At 38.1% G+C, this 19,979-nt stretch overlaps 1 protein-coding gene across 1 annotated transcript in view; it reads right to left on the bottom strand.

Annotated features, from left to right (window-relative positions):
* The window catches only part of SAMTOR (S-adenosylmethionine sensor upstream of mTORC1), a 104,690-nt gene extending 98,705 nt beyond the window's left edge, over nt 1-5,985 (bottom strand). Inside the window, exon 1 of the mRNA XM_082693081.1 lies at nt 5,497-5,985. Coding sequence (XP_082549207.1) covers nt 5,497-5,656 — 160 coding nt within the window. The 5' untranslated portion in view covers nt 5,657-5,985. The remainder of the gene's footprint in view (nt 1-5,496) is intronic.
* Between the last annotated feature and the right edge of the window lie 13,994 nt (nt 5,986-19,979).

The raw sequence follows: 19,979 nt of genomic DNA, 5'->3' as shown, positions 1-19,979 counted from the left end.
CCTTCCCCTTTACCTTCACTGAAACTACTCACTCTGACCTTCAAAAATTCTTTGGTGTATCTTTCTCTGTATTCATGATCACTGTTGTTATTGATGCTATGATTAACTCTAAATCAGATCAGTTTAAGGGTCTCCTAGGTGATCTCCTTTCTTCTGGTTCTTTCTTACTCTACAGTACTTTAGAGTTCAGCGTTCCTTAACTCCTCTGTTCATTATATAACCTATGGAGCTTTCAAATACAGATGCCTATGTTTCACAAATTTCCACAGATGATAATGATGTGGAACCAAGGCTAAGATCCATTGCATTTGTTATTTTTTTTCCCCACAAAACAATGAAAAGGCTCTACACCAATCAAGAGGATCTACTTAATTTTACTGTACCTTTTGAAATGTAAAAAAACCAAAACCCTAAAAAGATACCTTACACAATGATGACCAATAATAACAAAATCAAATAGTTAATATACTATATGCCTCTCACTGAAATGACTATTTACCAGTCAATGTTCTCTTTTAGCGTTACTAATTATTAAACCCTTCATTTTTTCTCCCTGAGAGAATGGCAATTCCCACTCTCCTTGTGTAAAGTTAAGAAAGCCCTTCTGTGAAAAGTGTTCACCTTACTTATTTTGCTAACTAAATAAACATTCTATCACAAAGCAGCACTTTCTGATTCTATATCAAAATGGGCATGACTAAAAACAAAGGGAAAAAAAAAAAAAACAGAGTAAAACTTCACTTTAAAAAAGAGAAAAAAAAAGAAAGAAAGAAAACCTATTCTAAGTTTTTTGGGGTCATGGAGTTGGTTAGTATTTTAAAGTAGTGTTGAAGACCATAGAAGGAAAAAAAATTAAGAAATTTCAATTAAAAAGTCTGTTATCCTAATATTAAAAACAATTTCAAAACTTTGTTTCAGGAAAACCAGTAATATTATATTCATTCTTTCATTTTTAGACCTTTTGGTGTTAGTTTAAAAATATTTCTAATGCAGGGGCACCTGGGTGGCTCAGTGGGTTGGGCCTCTGCCTTCAGTTTGGGTCGTGATCTCAGGGTCCTGGGATCGAGTACCGCATCGGGCTCTCTGCTTGGCGAGGAGCCTGTTTCCTCCTCTCTCTCTCTGCCTGCCTCTCTGCCTACTTGTGATCTCTCTCTGTGTCAAATAAATAAATAAATAAAATCTTTAAAAAAAAATTTCTAATTAAAGTTTTTCCCTCCCTGCCAATTCTCTTTCATGTGTTTGTTAAAGAATAACAATCACAATAGTAATTTTTCAGACTATCCTAAACTGTTACTCTAGCTCACCCCTTCTCTCAAACTATGAAGAATGTGAGTAATCAATAAAATTAAACATCTCAACTAGACTATTTAGTAGTTGCTTCTTAACATGCTGCTCACAACTATTTATCTTCAAAACATAATTTTTTCCGGACATAGTCTATAGAACCAACATACCCTGTAGTCTCCTTTTGTGCTTCAGTATCAGTAATCTGTCTTAACTGCTTTTATAATATCATCATTGCTATTACTAACACTGATTTTAATATGGGAAACTACAATAAAGATCACCCATAATTCAGGGACCTTAAGAATATCACTGTTAACAGATTATTATGCATTTTTACTTTTCTCTGATTGGCTTATAAGCTACATGGGTTTGTGTGACGAACTGTTTTAATTTGTTTTGGCCTACAGAATAAGTAAATTCAGAGTATTCAGAGTGAATAAATTAATGAAATTTACTAAAGACATTCACAGATGGGTTAAAAAATCAAATCTAAATGGAATGGAAATCATACTTTTATTTCTAACAACTGCAGCCTTTAAATTTTCTCATTTTTTTACATGAAACTTTAAGTTTGGAAAAAGAGATGGCCAAGCATAATAATAATCATTTTAAGAACAGGATTATGTGACTAGGATTATGGGAAAAAACATACAAAGACAACTGAAAATACACATGGCTCTACTTCAGTTCTCAATTAGATATGTACTCATCAGGCAGATCGAATTAAACAATGAAGTCCCTGTTTGGAAAGCAAAATTAGCTGTTTCTCATTAAAAAGCTGTCTACAACTCTTATGATACATTTAAAATATTTCTGGCTTATATGACGGTGTTATTTTTAAGATTTTGTATAGCAAAGACAGAAAACACCTATATCTGCAAACATGTTTCCATTTATATAAACTCAATCTAAAGGACTGTCCCTTAGCTATAAATGGCTGACACTACAAACACCTCTTCTCACCACTGCTAGGTATTTCCCTACCATTTCCTCTTGATAACTACTTAAGATAACAGCACTGCTGAGAACACTGACCATTATCTCCAATTCTTACTTTATACAAATTGGCAAAGGATCTCTAAGTGGTGACAGAGAACAGGCAGTAAATGGAGTAAAGAGGGACAAAAGTGGTAAAAAAAAAAAAAAAAAAAAAGAGCGCACTAAATCCACCAGCTAGTCTTTACCATTCTATCCACTACCACCAACCCCAAGCCTGCTCATCCCCATCAACAAGAATCAGTTGGGCAAATGGACTAGAAAGGATGGAGAGAAATTTTTTCTGCCACAGCAGGAAAATCTTATTTTCACTATTATTCCTGATTCATTTTCAATTTCAGTACCAGATATAAGGGAAGGGAAAACTACATTATCTAACTGTACACTTGCTATCCAATGCTCACTCCTGCCATTTCTCACCCCAAAACCGTACTTCATATAGTCCCAACTCAGCTCATTATACCTATCCCATGGATTACTCCATTCTCATCAATTTACATCATTTTACCTAACACAAATTCCTGCTTCCCATTTTCCTCCTATTTCACCAACATGTGGAGTTACCATTAGGTGTGCAATTGGGAAGAAAAAATTATTTCCATAAAGTTATGTATAGTACTAATGATGAACTATCCAAACTTCAAGCAAATTGTTTCAATATTTTTGGGATTTGGCTCACTCATGTGTAAAAGGAATGCATTCCAAAGATTGGCTGGCAAATTTCCAGGCCCCATTGACAAGGATTATGAAACTATCTACCAAAGGTAGAAGACAAGAATTTTCTAAATGGCACACAGATGATCAGTCATATTTGGGAATCAATGATAAATGCTAAGGTTCCTTCTAGTCTAACATTCCAAGATTCTAAGCTGGAATTTTCACTGCATTTTCTAATAGAAATATTGTTATAAAATGTGTATAGTTTATATCATTGATTGTCTTACAGGTACTGTTTAAATAGGCCTGTATAACCTGACCTAGCACCTAAGCTCCACTTACATCATTATTTTATGACCACTGGTGACTTGCAAATGAACTTGTATGTTTGCACACTGTGGACCACCAGTATTATAATACTAAAACCTCAAAGGAAAACACTAAAAAATTATTTTCTTGGGATTATGTACATAATTAGACTTTTCCACAGATGGCCTTTTCACAGATCTCTGTCCAATCACAACTAAGATTTGACTTACATGTCAGAAATAAAAGTAGGAAGTGCATGCTCATTAGGATCTCTTACTTTGCTAGTTCAGTGGTGGGGCTTTGTGTATCCCTGGAATAAAGCCTAGAGAAATCTAGATCATTGATGGAATTCAGGGCATTAAAATGCCTAAAGAACAGTCTCACTCAAATGTTTACAGACTGCCAGGACTTGACCTGCTCAGAAGCACACTAGATCATTCATTTATGAACAACATGTATCTCTTCTAGCTCTGGTAACTTCTAATGACCAATTCTCATTATAAACAAAAGTTCCCTTGGTTAATATTCAAGTATAAAGACATGTTTCAACATGTGGGAACTAATCAAGTATAAACAGCACTTGAACACACGATGACACATTACTAGTGTGTTGATTTAAGTGGAACCTCTTCATTTACCAATAAATTAATAATATTATAAAAAGGTAGAAATGGAAACAATTATATGCTAGTCAACTTTTTCTTTAAAAAGATGTACTTACTTAGAGCTGTACAAAATAGCATGATAAATTAAATTGTGTACATTTATTTCTTCATTTCTCCAGTGGATTTCTCCAATCTACAGTGAGTGCCATTATGTAAGTGCATTCTTTGAATATCAAGAATGATGCAATGGTTGCCATGACAACTACTCATTTTATTGAATAAATTGTGGGTTGGGGGTTAAAGCGTTCTTTTAAAAAAACACATGTCAACATCTTAACTATGCCTGATAAGTCTCTTTCTATTGTCACCTATTAAACAATAACTATAAGCCATCTTTGAGGATGACTATTTAAACAGCTATTTAAAAAGCTAGGCTTGAGTTGCCAAGGGAGGAAAACTTTGAATTACAAGTTTGAGAAAGGAAACACATCAACTACATTCAAAGGAACAAAAGATACTTCTTTTTAATCTTCTAGAGTAATTGAAAAGTGTTTGTAAATCAAAAGTAACATGATGCTACATGTTACTGTAACATAGGTTGCGTCTAATCCTAAATTTAACTCACTATAAAACTAGAAGACTGCTGACTTTCAGTTTGCAATTAAGCTAAAGTGAGAGCAAGTAGAACGCTATCCCTCATTTCGATACTGAAGAAATTTCTCCTGAGTGTGTAAAAAACTGGGAATTTCCAATGTCAAGTGACCTACAAAACAGCTCTGTTAAGAAGCCTATATTTAAAAACACCGAGGATAACTGCAGACCCCCACTATAAACGCTCCTCTAAAAGCTTCTTCCTTTGCTTCAGATCTTCCATAGGGCAGGTTCCCAGCTTCACCGGCATCTGCGTCCCTAGGAGGCTCGGTGGTTACACAGACTATTCAAAGCTAAACAATATTTTCAGAACCTGCCCCAGATCTTTTCCTTCCCCACCGAAATCAAGGTTTTGGAGAAGGGCGGGGGGGGGGTTATGAATGGCGCCCCTCCCCCCTCTGACAAGGTGAGGTCCAGTCAGCTAGAAGGCCTGCTGACTTCGCAGCCCTGGAAACCAACGCGAGGAAGCTCCAGCACTGCCCGGTAAACCCACAGGCAAGGGGTGGAGGGGTGTCTGTCGGGGCAGCCAATCACGCAGCCTGGTCAAGCGCAGGGAGAGAGTGGCAACTCCCGCTTCCTTCGATCTTTCCCAAATGGCTTTTACCTGCCTTCGTGTTTTACCTTCACCTTTCTCGCGACGGGCGACCTCCACCTCTTCTGGGAGGGCGCGTGTGTTTGTGTGTGTAGTGACAAACAATCTCAGCACCCCGACTGGGGACAGGGGACTGGAAGGGGTGGGGACTCAGTTCCTCCACAGCCCTGGAACTCTCCTGAAGGGCCCTCGAAGAAAAAGGGGCGGGAGGAGCGCGTCTGACGCCGACTGAGGACTCGACCAAGAAGGGGGCGTCCGGGCCTGGGAGAGCGGCGCTGGCAGGGGCTGACGTGCAGCTCCTTCAGGTTGCAATGGTGGCCCCTTGGGGGAGGGGAGAGGTGACAAGGGGCTGGGGGCGATGAGGCCTCCCCTCCCCCCTCGCTCAAGCTCGCTGTTTACCTTCCCGGTACTTCTTGCGGAGCCGCCGGTGGACGCTCTTCACCACCCCGGACAGCTTCTCCTGCTCCAGCTTCCGCTCCTGCTCCCGAGGCGGCGGAGTGCTCGGGGGCCCAGCCCCATGCCTGCGAGCACTGCTTCGGCCGCCGGCCTCCGGCTCCATATCGCTGCCGCCGCTGCCGCCGCCGCTGCCGCCGCCGCCCCTCGGGCCCCCGCAGACGCCTGCCTGACGGAGGAGGTGGCAGCAGCGGAGGCAGCAGCCGGGGGAGGCAGAGGAGCCAAAGCGTCGGCCTCGGAGGTGGCCCCTTTCCCAAACGCTCAAGCTGATTGGCGGACTGTGGAGGGCTGGGCGGAAACGGAAAAGCCTAAAGGCCAATGGATGGAGAGCGCCGGCGGCGCACCCGGTTGTTTGGGACCGCGAGCAGCTGGAGGAGGCGGGGGAGCTGAGGCAGTGGGAGCGCTGGGCCCCAAAGCTCCTTTCTGCTCCCCACCCCTCTCCAGATTCTGTGCGCAGGCGCTGTGAGCGACGCGCTTGCGCGTCTGAGTTTGCTGAGTAGGGGCTCGGTTCTACTCCCAGCCTTCTCGCGTCTTCCGGCTTTTCCATCCCTTGAGAATTGTGTTCTAACGCTCAGCGGTTAGGGTCCTCTACCTGTACCCCTGCTGTGCTTTGTCACTTATAGGTTCTCTTTAGCTGCATAGCGCGGGGAAGCACTTTTGAGATGACTCGACAGCACAGGAATTTTGCACTTCGAGGGACCCAAGCAATGATGCTTTCATTGGCGGGCGCGGTCTACCAAGTAGTGACTTAATTCACCGGCCGCCCGTGCTTAATGCCTTTAGTGCCAGAGCTGGGCCAGGGACATAGGAAATGGGAAAACGAGAGAATCAGGAAAAGCGGTAGAAGGTAATAGTGGAGAGAAAAGGAAAGATGGAGAACCCTCAACACCTGCCCTCAGGAACTTTTGTGGTGGCCCAGGTGTCCCAGGGAATGTACCCTGATTTAATTTGGATCAGAACTGAGTGCTTTTAAAGTTGGGCTTGGGTGTTCTGTCCTTTAATTTGGTGGGTTAGTCTACGTGAAGTGTGCCTGGGTGGGTTTGGCAACCTATACCATCACCAGCGCCCCTCCTTGCCCTTCTCTTTTGGAAATTCCTGAGGAGCATAGTTGTTGATTTCCATCCCTGCTCCCCAGAGAGATGTCGGCTGTATTAGTTCTTGAAGTTTCTGCTCGAAAGGCTGAGAGCTCTTAAAGGATTGTATTGGGTTGTAGAGTACCCCCGAACTGCAGTTGTTGGTTACATGTTTGTAAAATGTTGCAAAAACTTTCTAACCAATGATTTTATGAGTATAAATAAAGCTTGCATTAAGTAACTTTTATATGCCACCTGCTCAGTAATAAAGACCCTGAAGAGCAAAGCCTTGTACACTCTCTAGAACATAGGAAGAACAGGAGGGGAGAAATGGAGATGATCGGTGGAATATAATGATGGAAGATGTATTCCTACCTGCGCAGTAAACACACAGATCAAATACAGATAACTTCAAAAGAACTAATTATAATGAAGTTACACACAGATGTGTAATAAATTGAGGCTATCGTGGTCTTATTTGGGGGCTTTTCATTTGGGAAGAAAGACGTTTTAATGAGTTGTTTTGGCTCTTTCCATATTTTAATATATATGGGAGGTGAAAAGATGTGCAAATTTTCGGAAGTTACAACCATTGTAAAGAGGCATTACATTTCATTTGTACTGAACTGTACTAAAAAAAAACAAACTCACCCTGCTACTACATGCAAATGAATTTTAATGTCCTTAAAAACCTCTATACACTTATAGAGGTGTATACTGAAGGAAATTTGGAAAATAGAGATGGGAGTAAAATAAAATTGCTAAGAGAGAAGATCTTGAGTGTTCTCATCACAAAGAAGTGGTAGTTATGTGATGGGATAGAGGTGTTAGCTAATTTGATAATGGTAATCATTTTACATTTTACAAAAGTATCAAGTTAAGATATTGTGCACCTTATACTTACGCAATGTTAGGTGTCAATTGTATCTCAGGAAAGCGGGGCGGGGGAAGGTAGAAGTCACCTGAAAACCTACCATTCGGAGATAGCAACTGTTAACATTTTTTTTCTTTGCTTGTATGTCTTTATTTCAAATGGGATTATTTTTGATGGATGTAAGGTAATCTATTATATCAATAGCCTCTCACTTTAGTCACCAATTCCAAACATAGTGTATGTATGTTGTTTCCAGTTTTTTCATGTTCCAAATAATGCTGTGATAAACACCCTTGTACACAAATGTTTGTCTATTTAATTATACATTTCAATAGGCTAAATTTCTGAAAGTCAGATTTTTTAATCAAAGGGTCAAATTTTTAATGAAAACATGTTAAAGTTTTTATTTTATTTTAAAGATTTTATTTATTTATTTGACAGAGGGATAGAGAGCACAAGTAGGCAGAATGGCAGGCACAGGAGAGAAAGAGGGATAAGAAGACTCTTCACCAAGCAGGGAGCCCAGCCACAGCTCAATGCCAGGACTCTGGGATCGTGACCCAAGCCGAAGGCAGACCCTTAACTGACTGAGCCACCCAGGCATCCCTTTGTTAAAGTTTTTAATATATATTGTCAAATGTCTTGTTTGAAAGGTGGTGGCAGTTTTTGTCACCTCTACCAGTATATATGAATGTCTGTTTCACTGCACCCTCATCAAATATATGTGTTACAACTGACAAAATCATTAATGAGTTTTTTTTAAAGGTCTTTGTTTGTAAGAGACACGTGGAACTTTTCACTTTTTTAACTAGCAATTCTGGCTGGTATAATATTAACATTGAATATTAATTTAAGAACAAATAAAAGGAACTTATTCAAGACTCTCTAGTTGTCATTTTTCAAGCAAATTAAAGAGCACAGTAATTTAAAGATTTTATTTATTTGTTTCACAGAGATCGCAAGTAGGCAGAGAGGAAGGCAGAGAGAGAGGAGGAAGCAGCTCCCTGCTGAGCTGAGAGCCCCATGTGGGGCTCAATCCCAGGACCCTGAGACCATGACCTGAGCTGAAGGCAGAGGCTTTAACCCATTGAGCCACCCAGGCCCAAGTACAGTAATTTAAATGTGCCTTTTGGTTTCATACTTTCCTGAGAAGCAACTCAAGAAGGAAATCGAAAAGCTGGATTCTATTCTGAATTTGCATGAATTCAAATAGGGCAAAGGCCAATATAACCAATATTGACTTTTCTTAGGAGGACTATGGCAACCAGTCATAGACCACAGTTTAAAAGGAAGTTTATAACCTTCCTCTGGTGTGATTAATAGTATTAGAAAAAGCTTTCTATCTGTTAGAGTTGCAGAAGAATGGTAATGGTATTTTCCATTTAAGTAAAACATTCCAGTTGCTGCTAAGAGGGGTTCTCTGTGGGAAGTATGTTTGGTGCCACGAGCTTATTCTATGTGCAGGAAAATACCGACACCTTTGCCTCCCATGTGATGACAGGATTTCATATATCATAAATATCTTAATTTTTTAAAAAATTCTCTCATTATTTGAGGTTTTTTTTTTTTTTTTTTTTTTTTTTTTTTTTTTTTTTTTTACTTATTTGAGAGAGGGAGAGATAGAGAGAGAGTGGGGGATAGCAGCAGAGGGAGAGGGAGAAAGAGAGGCAAGCTCCCCCTGAGCAGGGAGCCCGATGCAAGGCTCGATCCCAGAACCTTGGGACCAAGACCTAAGCCAAAGGCAGAAGCTTAAGCAGCTGAGCCACCCAGGCACCCTCTCATTATTATTTTAAATGGCTGTTGGAAAAAGGGATGTCAGAATACAACAGTATTCACTGAGCAGGATAAACCAGTCTGGGAGGAAGAGGCATTTTTTCAAATGACTGCACTAAACCCCTGATAACTTGGTTTCTCATCCTCATTCTTTAAAACAGCACAGATTACCTCTCTTTACAGAGTTAACATGCAGAATCGTGTTAAGACCAGCATTAACTAGAACACGTGAAAACCTAATGCAATGATAAAATTTACAACATTTTTGCAATATATTAATGGAATTCATTTAATTTTCAAACCGGACTAATATAGGAAGATATCTACATAGAAAATGGGAAGTATTCTTCCAGGTGATAGATGATGTTCTTATAATGGAGCAGAGGACTAAGAGATTTTCTGCATCCTGATTTCAGCTTTTCATTAACCACCAGAACATTAATCACTTGATTTCTCTAGGTTTATTTTTTCTTCTTTATATGTTAAATGAAGAGGTTAGATTTGACTCGTGTTTTTCAATATTCTTTTTTACCACGACACACAGTAAGAAACACATTTTTTAAGTAATACATTTTACCTATTTATCTTGAAAGACATGCAAATGGCCAACAGATACAAGAAAAGGTGCTCAACATCATTAATCATCAGGAAAGAAATGAAAATACTACTAAAGAATATTAGGTGCCCCGCACACTCCAGAAGGACTAAAGAGGCATATTTGGGGACTACACAGCTTGGATCAACATCTAAGTCAAACCCCACTGACTGTTTCTTGGCTTACAGGGCAAATGTTGGACATTAAATGATGGAACTTCAGTCACTGTAATACTGAAAAACCCACACCTCCACACTCTCCCTTAACAAACCAAAAGATTCCCTGCAGCTTCTGCTTCATTGTTTTGCACTTCTCTGAATAGAGAGTTCACTCCAGAGATTATAGTTAGCAGAGTCTAAGTCTCTTTTCTAGGCTGGCATTCATGCCAGAGGAAATGTCCCAAATGTAAAAATGTTGTTCAAAAGGATCTGAGTAGCTGCCATATGGCAAGGTACATCTCACAAAGTGTTCAGAAATTAAAGTGAGTCACAGTTATAGTGGTATGGAGGTTGAAAGAGATCTTTTAAATTGGTAGTGTTTTCCAAATTTTAGGCCAATATTCAATAGTGGACCATAAAATCAATGGAGTGTGCTCCACAGTTTTAAAAACTAAAATAGAACTGAAAATACCACCACCTATTATTGTACTTAATGAAGGTAAGTATTGTCTGGTGGAACTTGTGTCCTAATTACATGTAAGTGTCTATATTTATATATGTATAGTATATGTTTAAGTGTCCTGAGCCCACAATGTAAAACATAAAGATAAAAAAGTAGATCAATGGAATAGAAGAGTAGTTCAGAAATAGACCCACGCTTGTATAGACAACTGATTTTTTTCACAAAGTTGCAAAGACACTTAGTAGAGAAAGTATAGTTTTTTTCAATAAATGATGCTGGAACAAGTGGACATTTATACGCAAAAAAAAAAAAAAAAAAGGAACTTTAGCCCATGTCTCATGTCATATATGAAAATTAACTCAAAATGGAACACAGACCTAAATATAAAACCTAAAACTAAAAGTTCTGGAGGAAAACCTTTTGACCTTGTGTTAGGCAAGTATCTTTTAGAGATTACATAAAGTACAACTCACAATAGAAAAAATAACTTGGATTTCACAAAAATTAGACTTGCCTCTCTTCAAAAGACACTGCTAAGGGAATCAGAAGACAAGCCACTGAGTGGGAGAAAACATTTGAAATTATTATGTCTCATAAAAGGCTTATATCCAGAATATATAAAGAACTCCCAAAACTGAATGGTAAGAAAACAAATAACTTCCCTCCTTCACCAAAGGGGAAGAAGATATGAAAAACTTCCCTAAAGATGATGTACAGACAGCAAAAAGTACACGAAAAAGTGTTTAATATTATTAGTCACTAGGAATAAAACAAACTAAAAGCACATGAGTTACACACTTCACACCTATTTAAATATCTAAATTAAAAAGACTGGCCATACAAAGTACTGGCTGGAACCTAGAGGTAAGGGAACTCTCCTACAGTTCAGGTGCAAATCTTAAATGGCACAACCACTTTGAAAAACAGTCTGGCAGTCTCTTAAAAAAGTTAAATATATACCTACCATATGATTCAATCATCCCACTCCTAAGTATTTACGTAAGACTAATGGAAGTGTGTGTATATATATACTTTATAAATGTGTGTGCGTACGTGCGTGTGTGTGTGTGTGTGTGTGTGTGTGTATAAAGGTTTACAGTAGCTATGTCTGTAACAGCCCCAAACTGAAAACAACCCAAATGTCTATCAACAGATGAATGAAAAACTGTGGCTTAACTATACAATAGAATACTAGTCAACAATAACAAAAAATAAACTGTTGATTCACATGACAACATGAATTAATCCCAAAATAATTAATGCTGGATGTCAGAGTCAGACAAAAAACAATAATATACTATACGATTTTTACCTATGTAAAACTTCAGAAAGCAAATTAGCCTATAGTGGCGGAATGTACATAAGAAGGTTATAAAGGTGGGGTAAGGAGAAGTGGGTAGGAGGGATTAAAAAGGGGAAAGAGGCAACTTTTGTAAGTTTTTAATATCTTGATTTTTGTAATAGTTTTATGAGTTTAAATTTATAAAAATTTATCAAATGGTACACTTCAAATGTATACATTTTATTATATATTTATTATACCTCAGTAAAGCTGTATAAAATAATAAATTTAGCATCTATTATATGCCAGGTATTGTGGCTTCAGTGGAAAAACAAAGACATTGTGTGTGTGTGTATATATATATATATATATACATATATACATATATATGTATATATATGTGATTTTATTTTATTTATTTGGCAGAGGAGAGAGCACAAGCAGGGGGAGGAGCAGGCAGAGGGAGAAGTGGGCTCCCCACAGAGCGAGGAGCCTGGACCCTGGAACCGCGATCTGAGCCAAAGTTGGACACTGAATGGCCTAAGCCACCCAGACACCCCAATATTATTTATATTCTTATAAAGTTGACAATTACTAGTAATAGGACATAGACCAGTGAAATTCTAATTTTTTACTATTTATAAAACAAAGTAAGTGGAAATTTGATACAGACTGGTTACCTCTTTTGCTACCTAAATCAGCTAAGTGATCAACTTAGTGTGAAAGTGTTGGGGCGCCTGGGTGGCTCAGTGGTTGGGCCGCTGCCTTCGGCTCAGGTCATGATCCCAGGGTCCTGGGATCGAGCCCCGCGTCGGGCTCTCTGCTCAGCAGGGAGCCTGCTTCCTCCTCTCTCTCTCTGCCTGCCTCTCTGCCTACTTACGATCTCTGTCTGTCAAATAAATAAATAAAATCTTTAAAAAAAAAAAAAAAAAAAAAAAAAAAAAAAAGAAAGTGTCAAGGACTACTTGTCTCCCATCCAAGTACTAACCAGACCCAACCCTGCTTAGCTTCCGAGATCAGATGAGATTGGGTGCGTTCAGGGTGGTATGGCCACAGAAACAAGGACTATTTGTTAACCGAGAAGATATGTAAAAATAAAAGAAAGAGATAACAAATGATTATTGAATTTTAGTTTCTTACCAATGCCTGCGACTCTAAAACAGAAAATGATAAGCAACATTTTAAATTCTTAATGTGTCCTAATTCCAAATAGTTGATAGTTACAGGAACTGAAAATATTACTTGGATTTTTGTGCTAGGTTAAAATATGTGCTACTTAATTGTAGGAGCATACGTTTTTTAAAGAAAATTTCCTATTGAGGTTTCACACCAGTTCAAGAGAACTAGCGGTAGACTAGTTGAAGAGAAATATATTTTTGTTTTTTTTTTTGTTGTTTTTTTTGTTTTTTTTTTAGAGATCACAGTAGGAGAGAGGAAGGGAAGAGATCACAGAGAGAGGAAGGGAAGCAGGCCCTCTGCTGAGCAGAGAGCCCGATGTGGGACTCGATCCCAGGACCCTGAGATCATGACCCGAGCCAAAGGCAGCGGCTTAACCACCTGAGCCACCCAGGCGCCCCCTGTTTTGTTCTTTGATTCACTTTATATGTTTGAGGAAAAGCACCAGATGGAGAAAGGCTTTTGTTAGTTATTTGGAAATAGTTATCTGCCAAGTTGATCTCAACCTATAATAAACTGGCATATGAGATAGTAATTAACTTTTATCAATTAAAAAAAAATATCTGGGGTGCCTGGCTGGCTCAGTCTGTAGAACATGTCACTCTTTTTTTCTTTTTTTTTTTTTGAAGATTTTATTTATTTTTTTGACAGACGGAAATACCAAGTAGGCAGAGAAGCTGGCAGAGAGAGAGAGGAGGAAGCAGGCTCCCCACTGAGCAGAGAGCCTGATGCGGGGCTCGATCCCAGGACCCTGGGATTATGACCTGAGCTGAAGGCAGAGGCTTTAACCCACTGAGCCACCCAGGCACCCCAAATATGTCACTCTTGATCTCAGAATTGTAGGTTCAACTCCCATGCTGAATGTAAAGATTACTTAAAAATAAAATCTTAAAAACAAAAATAAACAAAAATGTGATTTTACGTATTTTTTTCTTTCTTCTTTATTACATACCTGCTCTTACCCCCCATCTTTTCAGCGCTTGCATCTTAAAGATATTCCTGTCTTCCTTTGTTAAAAGATACATAACATTAAAAGGGACACTTTGAACTTTTTGTAAAAAGTAAATTAACCAGTCGTTATATGACATGGATTTTTAGCATAAATATTTATGGTAAAGGGGAAGAGAAAACAAAGTTGGGAATGTGAATAATAGTGAAGCAAGAGGTCCTCACAGATAAGCTTTGCTTATGTCACACTTTTAACCCATCTGAAGAAAAAAGGTGCTTATTCACAACAAAATTTTGTGATTTAAAACAATATCAATCATTTATTTGCTCAAATTTCTGAAATTAAGGCAGGGCTCAGTAATGGTATTAGGTGGGTAACTCAACCGATCCTAGAAGACCACTTCCAAGATGGTCTCACTCGCATTGCTGGTACTGAGGTGCCTGCCTGTTTCAGTTGGGAGCTTGGGTCAAATGGCCTCAGCTCTCTACCTGACCTCTCCACAGGGGCTCCATATGTTGGACTTCTTACAACATGGTATGTTCACTTACAGCATGAAAGTTCACTAACTCCCCTCAGAGCACAAGACACTTCTAGCCTTTTTGTGGCCAGACTTGCCTAACAAGTCTAAGCAGTTCTACCTCTGCTTTAGGTCATCAAATTGTCTCCTCTACCTCTATTCCCTTCCCCAGGCCTTTTTATTAACCCACCTCTTATATTTCTCCCTCCATGATCCAGCACAAGGAGCACATCCTTCATGAGATTTTTCTAATTATTCTATATTGTTATGGTAGCCTTCCCTTTTGAAATCTGATAGCTCTTAGTACCTATACTATTCATTTCTCACTGAAAATGTGCTATTTTATATTACCATTTATTTTCCTATAAATGGCTTGTCCTATCTCCTCAACCCATGGTATGGTTCTTGAGGACACAAACCAAAGTCTGTATCTCTGCATCAGTGCCCACCATCTAGTGTGTGCTAGGGCACACTAGGGCATTTGGGTTCCTTTTCAGAAGATATTATTCCATTTGAAGTGATATATGTCTGGAAATTACATAATGCTTTTAAAAGTGTATTTGAGAAGAGTATTTACCTATACTACCAAAGAAGAATTTAAATTACTCATTAAGCATAATGAATTCAGAGCGTTTATTTTACTACATTTTTAACATCTTCCCCCCCCCTCCCCACTTCATATCTCTTGGTCTTTTCTCACTGATCCAAATAAGTAAAGGCTTTTTAGAATGTTCAGCATCAGTGAGGTAAGTCTAGAAAATGCAAAGATAAAACTAGTTAGCATGGAAATAATGAATATAAATGTTTATAAACCTAATTGTCTTCGACTGAAAGAGAGGACTAGAGGAACTTTAATGGTATTCCTTTTCTGAACTACATTAGCTCTAGCAACACAGCTATTAACTCATTTTGTACTCTACTGCTTTCCCACTATTGTGACTCAAAGAATAGTAAACGTACCATTGCAATGAGAGAGGAAAACAGGTGCAAACAGAAACTTGACATGGAATACAAAGGATTTGTGAAACAGTGTATTTAATCCAGAAAAAAAGTCTCTGTTTACAGATGTGTCAGCATCTTCAAAAGTAGTTTTCTTTTCGGGACACTGCAGTGATTTCAGTTTGAAGAAGTTTTTGAACTTTTAACTTAAGGTAATGAGCCGGTTAATAGAAGACTGGGTTTTGTGTAGGAAGCAATTATCCAAATAGAAGGGAAACTTGAGAAAATGAGCAAAGTGTTAATGAGATTGGCAAAAAGGTCATGTATCTGAGAGCCAAGATTGAGTAAAAAGGAATGATGGTGGAAGAAATCATTAAAGACAATGGCATGAAAATAAAGATGAGACACAATATCATTGGATCTGTTTCTCTAACAGGCCACAGAATTATCCCACCTAAAAATAAGGTGATCTCTATATACCTGTGGTCGGGAAACCATGCTTCATTTGGAAGCTTTATCAATAATATAGTTTTAGTCCAACCCACACTGTGATAAAATGTTTTAATAGCATAAGTTATTATATACTGATATATATACGAGTTTATACACAACTTTCTGGAAGGGCAGGTCATAAGTGAGGCTTTTACTTCCTCTTCTCTCAGTGGCTTTTCAATCTACCACAATCTGGCCTCCACCTCCACTCTGCTGAAACTGCTCGGAGAAGGTCAACAATGATGTGACTCTCAAGTACATTAGCCTCTTTTCAGCTCTCTGCTCACTTTTCCTCCCAGCATAATTTTATATTGATGGTTGTTTCCAACTTGTAAATCTCTTTCTTGACTCAAAGCCATGCTTATCTCTTATTCTTCCTGTATGGCTCTGATGGCTCTTTATAGTTTTTTCCTTGTTTCATCTCTGCTACTGGAGTTTTCCAAGGCAATCACCCTACATGATTTTCCTGATTGACTGCATACAATCCTAAAGTTCTATTACCCATGTTCTTCTCAAATACTGATTTCTCAACTCTTTCTTTCTTTCTTTCTTTCTTTCTTTCTTTCTTTCTTTCTTTCTTTCTTGACTTTATTTATTTGACAGAGAGAGATCACAAGTAGGCAGAGAGGCAGGCAGAGAGAGAGGAGGAAGCAGACTCCCCGCTGAGCAGAAAGCTGGATGCTATGTGGGACTCGGTCCTGGGATCATGACCAGAGCCGAAGGCAGAGGCTTTAACCCACAGAGCCACCCATGTGCCCTGCTCTCTCAACTCTTTCTTGAGCTTTCGCTATGTCATTGGATTTACAGTATCTCCTCATTCACTATGTTGCCCCCTCAGACCTTTTTGTTTGTTTCTTTTCCTGTTTTGTGTCTCCGTTATCAGCAATCCTATTTACTCTATTGTCAAAACTAGAAATCTTGGAATAATCTTTTCTTTTTCACCTTTCCTTGCTGCCTATATGTTAAGTCTGGTCCATTCAACCTCTGAAATGTGTCAGGTATCTGTCTGTGCTTTTCCATTACTGTTGCTATTGCTGTCCCAAACAAGGTTCTTATTATTTTTACTCGTAATTTTTCTTAGTAGTTTCCTAATTAGATTTACTCTCTGAATCTAATTAGTCTCTGTTCCTTATCTATTCTTTATGTTACTGCTGGGGTTACTTTTTAAATGAGCAGTTTGATAATATTACTTTCATGTTTTTTAAAAAAATCTTCCTGTGTCTTCATGGTTCGAGAACTGCCTGCCTGACTTCTAAAAAAATTCTTTTATGAGTTTGAATGCTGATCCACAGAAGTGGATCTCTGGAATAAGAAAAATTTTTAGTTTTCTGAGTTTTTGAAACATCTGAAAAGCAACTTTTGGTTTTCTGAATGGCTGCCTTGGGATTTTACAGAATGACAACCTTCCTCACACCCAGAGTCTGGACATTTAAATAGGATTTGAGTTTGGGATTTCTGCCAAAAGTTCTTGCTTTGTTTTCCTGGAGTACCATTTAGAGGAAAGCCCCCCAGAAGTTAGTAACCTCCAACCCAAACACCTTGTAAGTCATAGGTGTTTGCTACCTTGCTCTCTATCTCTTTCTCACTCATGATCTGTAACAGAGGACTGCCTTTCCCCAGTCACGGCAGCCCCACTGCCCCCGCCCCCCCGCCTACCCATTTCTGGAATTTGTAAAAAACAAGTCTTGTGACTTTACTTCTTATGTGTGGGTGTATTGAAACTGTGCTTTCAATCAAAACAACCCCAGGTTTTGCACTTTCTCAAAGTAGGGGTTTGGAACAGACACCTGAACGGGGCCAATCATTCTTCCTCCTATAAAAACTATACCTATGAGCTATGTGGGCACTATACATTAATACTGTAAAATGGAAATGAAATAAACAGGCCAATAAATCTTTTTATATATATTAAATATATATATAAATTGTGTCATGCCATTTTGTTGATGAAAATCATTTAAGAGATTCATATTGCCCTTATAAAACCCAAACTCTCTACCATAGGCTACCAGGCTGTGAATTTAATACCTCTTACTGAATTATTCCTATTTTTTCTACTTTCAACTTGTTCTACTTTCTGTTTATATTCCAGCCACTGAATTCTTTGGGGCTCTTAACCATGCCACATTTTTTCCCAAACTTGAGTATTTTGAACATGTTATTTCCCCTGCTAGAAACCTTTTATGCCCTTTGCATTCTTGTCATCTTCTCATCAGTAAAGTCTTAACATAAATATTTCCTCCCTAAAGAGGTATTTTATGTCCATTAAGTATAAAATAGTGTCCTCCATCTGACCAAAATTCTTTATCACATTATAACAATATTTACCTTCGTAATCCTTCATAATATTTACACAAATTATTTCTTTGTTTATTAAGTCACTAGACAGTAAGCTCCTTGAGGACAGGTATCACATTTGCCATATTTGCTACTACATATCCTGGCACATATGTGCATAGCATATAATAAGAGTTTAACGAATGGATATTGAATTAATGAATAAGTTAATGAATGTTTACGTGCTAGACTTTCACTTCACCACTAATCCCTAATAGACTGGGAGCTTCTCAAATGCAGGCCATGTTTTATTCACATTTATATACCTTACTCTGAGCATAATTCTTGACCCATAGGAGATGCATGAAAAATTCTTAATAATTTTCAGCTAAAATTAATACAAATTGTCAAACTTTTTTTGGTAAAACAACTGTTTTGCACTGCTGTGCTATGCACCATCTAGATGAATTCTGCCATTATGTATAAGACCAAAATTTTTCCCTGACTTATAATAACTAACTTATCACTCATTCCTTCATTCATCAAATTTTGAGAAATCCCCAGGCTCTGGGAATATAAGACTGAGCAAGGACTGAGCAAGGTAGAAACAAGCAAACAAACAAAAACAAAAAACCCCTGCCTGTGTGAAGTTCATATTTCAGTGAGTATAATACCTCATATATTCTGCTTTAATTAGTGAGGCTTAGTATACAGTATTTAAATATCTGCCTAGCTGATGCCAATGTACAGCTTGGATTGAGGACCATTGTTTTAGAATGATACAATCCTTTTTTTTTTTTTTTCTTTAACCATGCATCTCTAGTGACAACTTTTCCTATTAAGGTGTGTTAGCTCTTAGTGAGTCACTACAGCATTTGCTTTTTAACTTACAGATTTTAGGATAAAGGAATATACAATAAAATATGCACAAAAATGCCAAGTGATAGGGATTTATTCTGCCTCACTAGGCATAGGATCCATTCCAAAGGAGTGGACAAATTTGAATTCTCTTCCACTTAGAATGTAAATTTGAGTCTTGAAGGCAAAAAGAATTTTAACAAGGAACAGAAAATATCTTTGGTAGTTTCCTTTTCCCAAGTAAACACTTTCTGTAAGATTGGAGAATTTTTTTCTTTTTCTTTTTTTTTTTTTGTATTCTTATTGCTTTCTACATTTAGTATTTATATTTTATGGCATGGAGAACTACATATAGTGATAAATTTTCATGTAGGATATATATATGCAATAGGCTCATATTCTCTGATGGTGTTGAGATAAATTTTATAAGGAAGGGATCTATATAGATATTTTCTGGTACCATTTTTTTGAGGTAAAATATACTTACAATCTGGTGAGTTGCAACAGATGAATACATTCATGTAAGCATTAATTCAAACAAGATAAGGAACATTTTCATCACCCTGGAAAGCTACATTGTGCCCCTTCCTGTCAGTCTCCAGTTAGCACATATAACTGGTGTTTTGACTGTATCACTATAGTAATAGTTTTCCTGTTCTTGAGCTTCATATAAAAGGAACCATGCAATAGGTGATCTTTTGTGTCTGCCTTCTTTCAAATGACATAATGTCTTCCATATTTATTCATGTTATACAATAGTATATTACTTTCATGTTGTTGAGTAGTATTCTATCGTGTAAATAGATCATAATTAGTTATTCACCTAATGATGGTCATTTGAGATATTTCTGCTACTAATAATTTTGTTTTGTTTTGTTTTTAAGATTAATTTTATTTATTTTTCAGAGAGAGAGAGAGAGCACAAGCATGGAGAGAGGCAGGCAGAGGGAGAAGCAGGCTCCCTACTAAGCAAGGAGCCCTATGCAGACTTAATTCCAGGGCC

The sequence above is a fragment of the Mustela nivalis genome (assembly GCF_964662115.1).
Source record: "Mustela nivalis genome assembly, chromosome: 12".
NCBI lineage: Eukaryota > Metazoa > Chordata > Mammalia > Carnivora > Mustelidae > Mustela > Mustela nivalis.
This window is presented reverse-complemented; position numbering and strand designations above follow the sequence as displayed.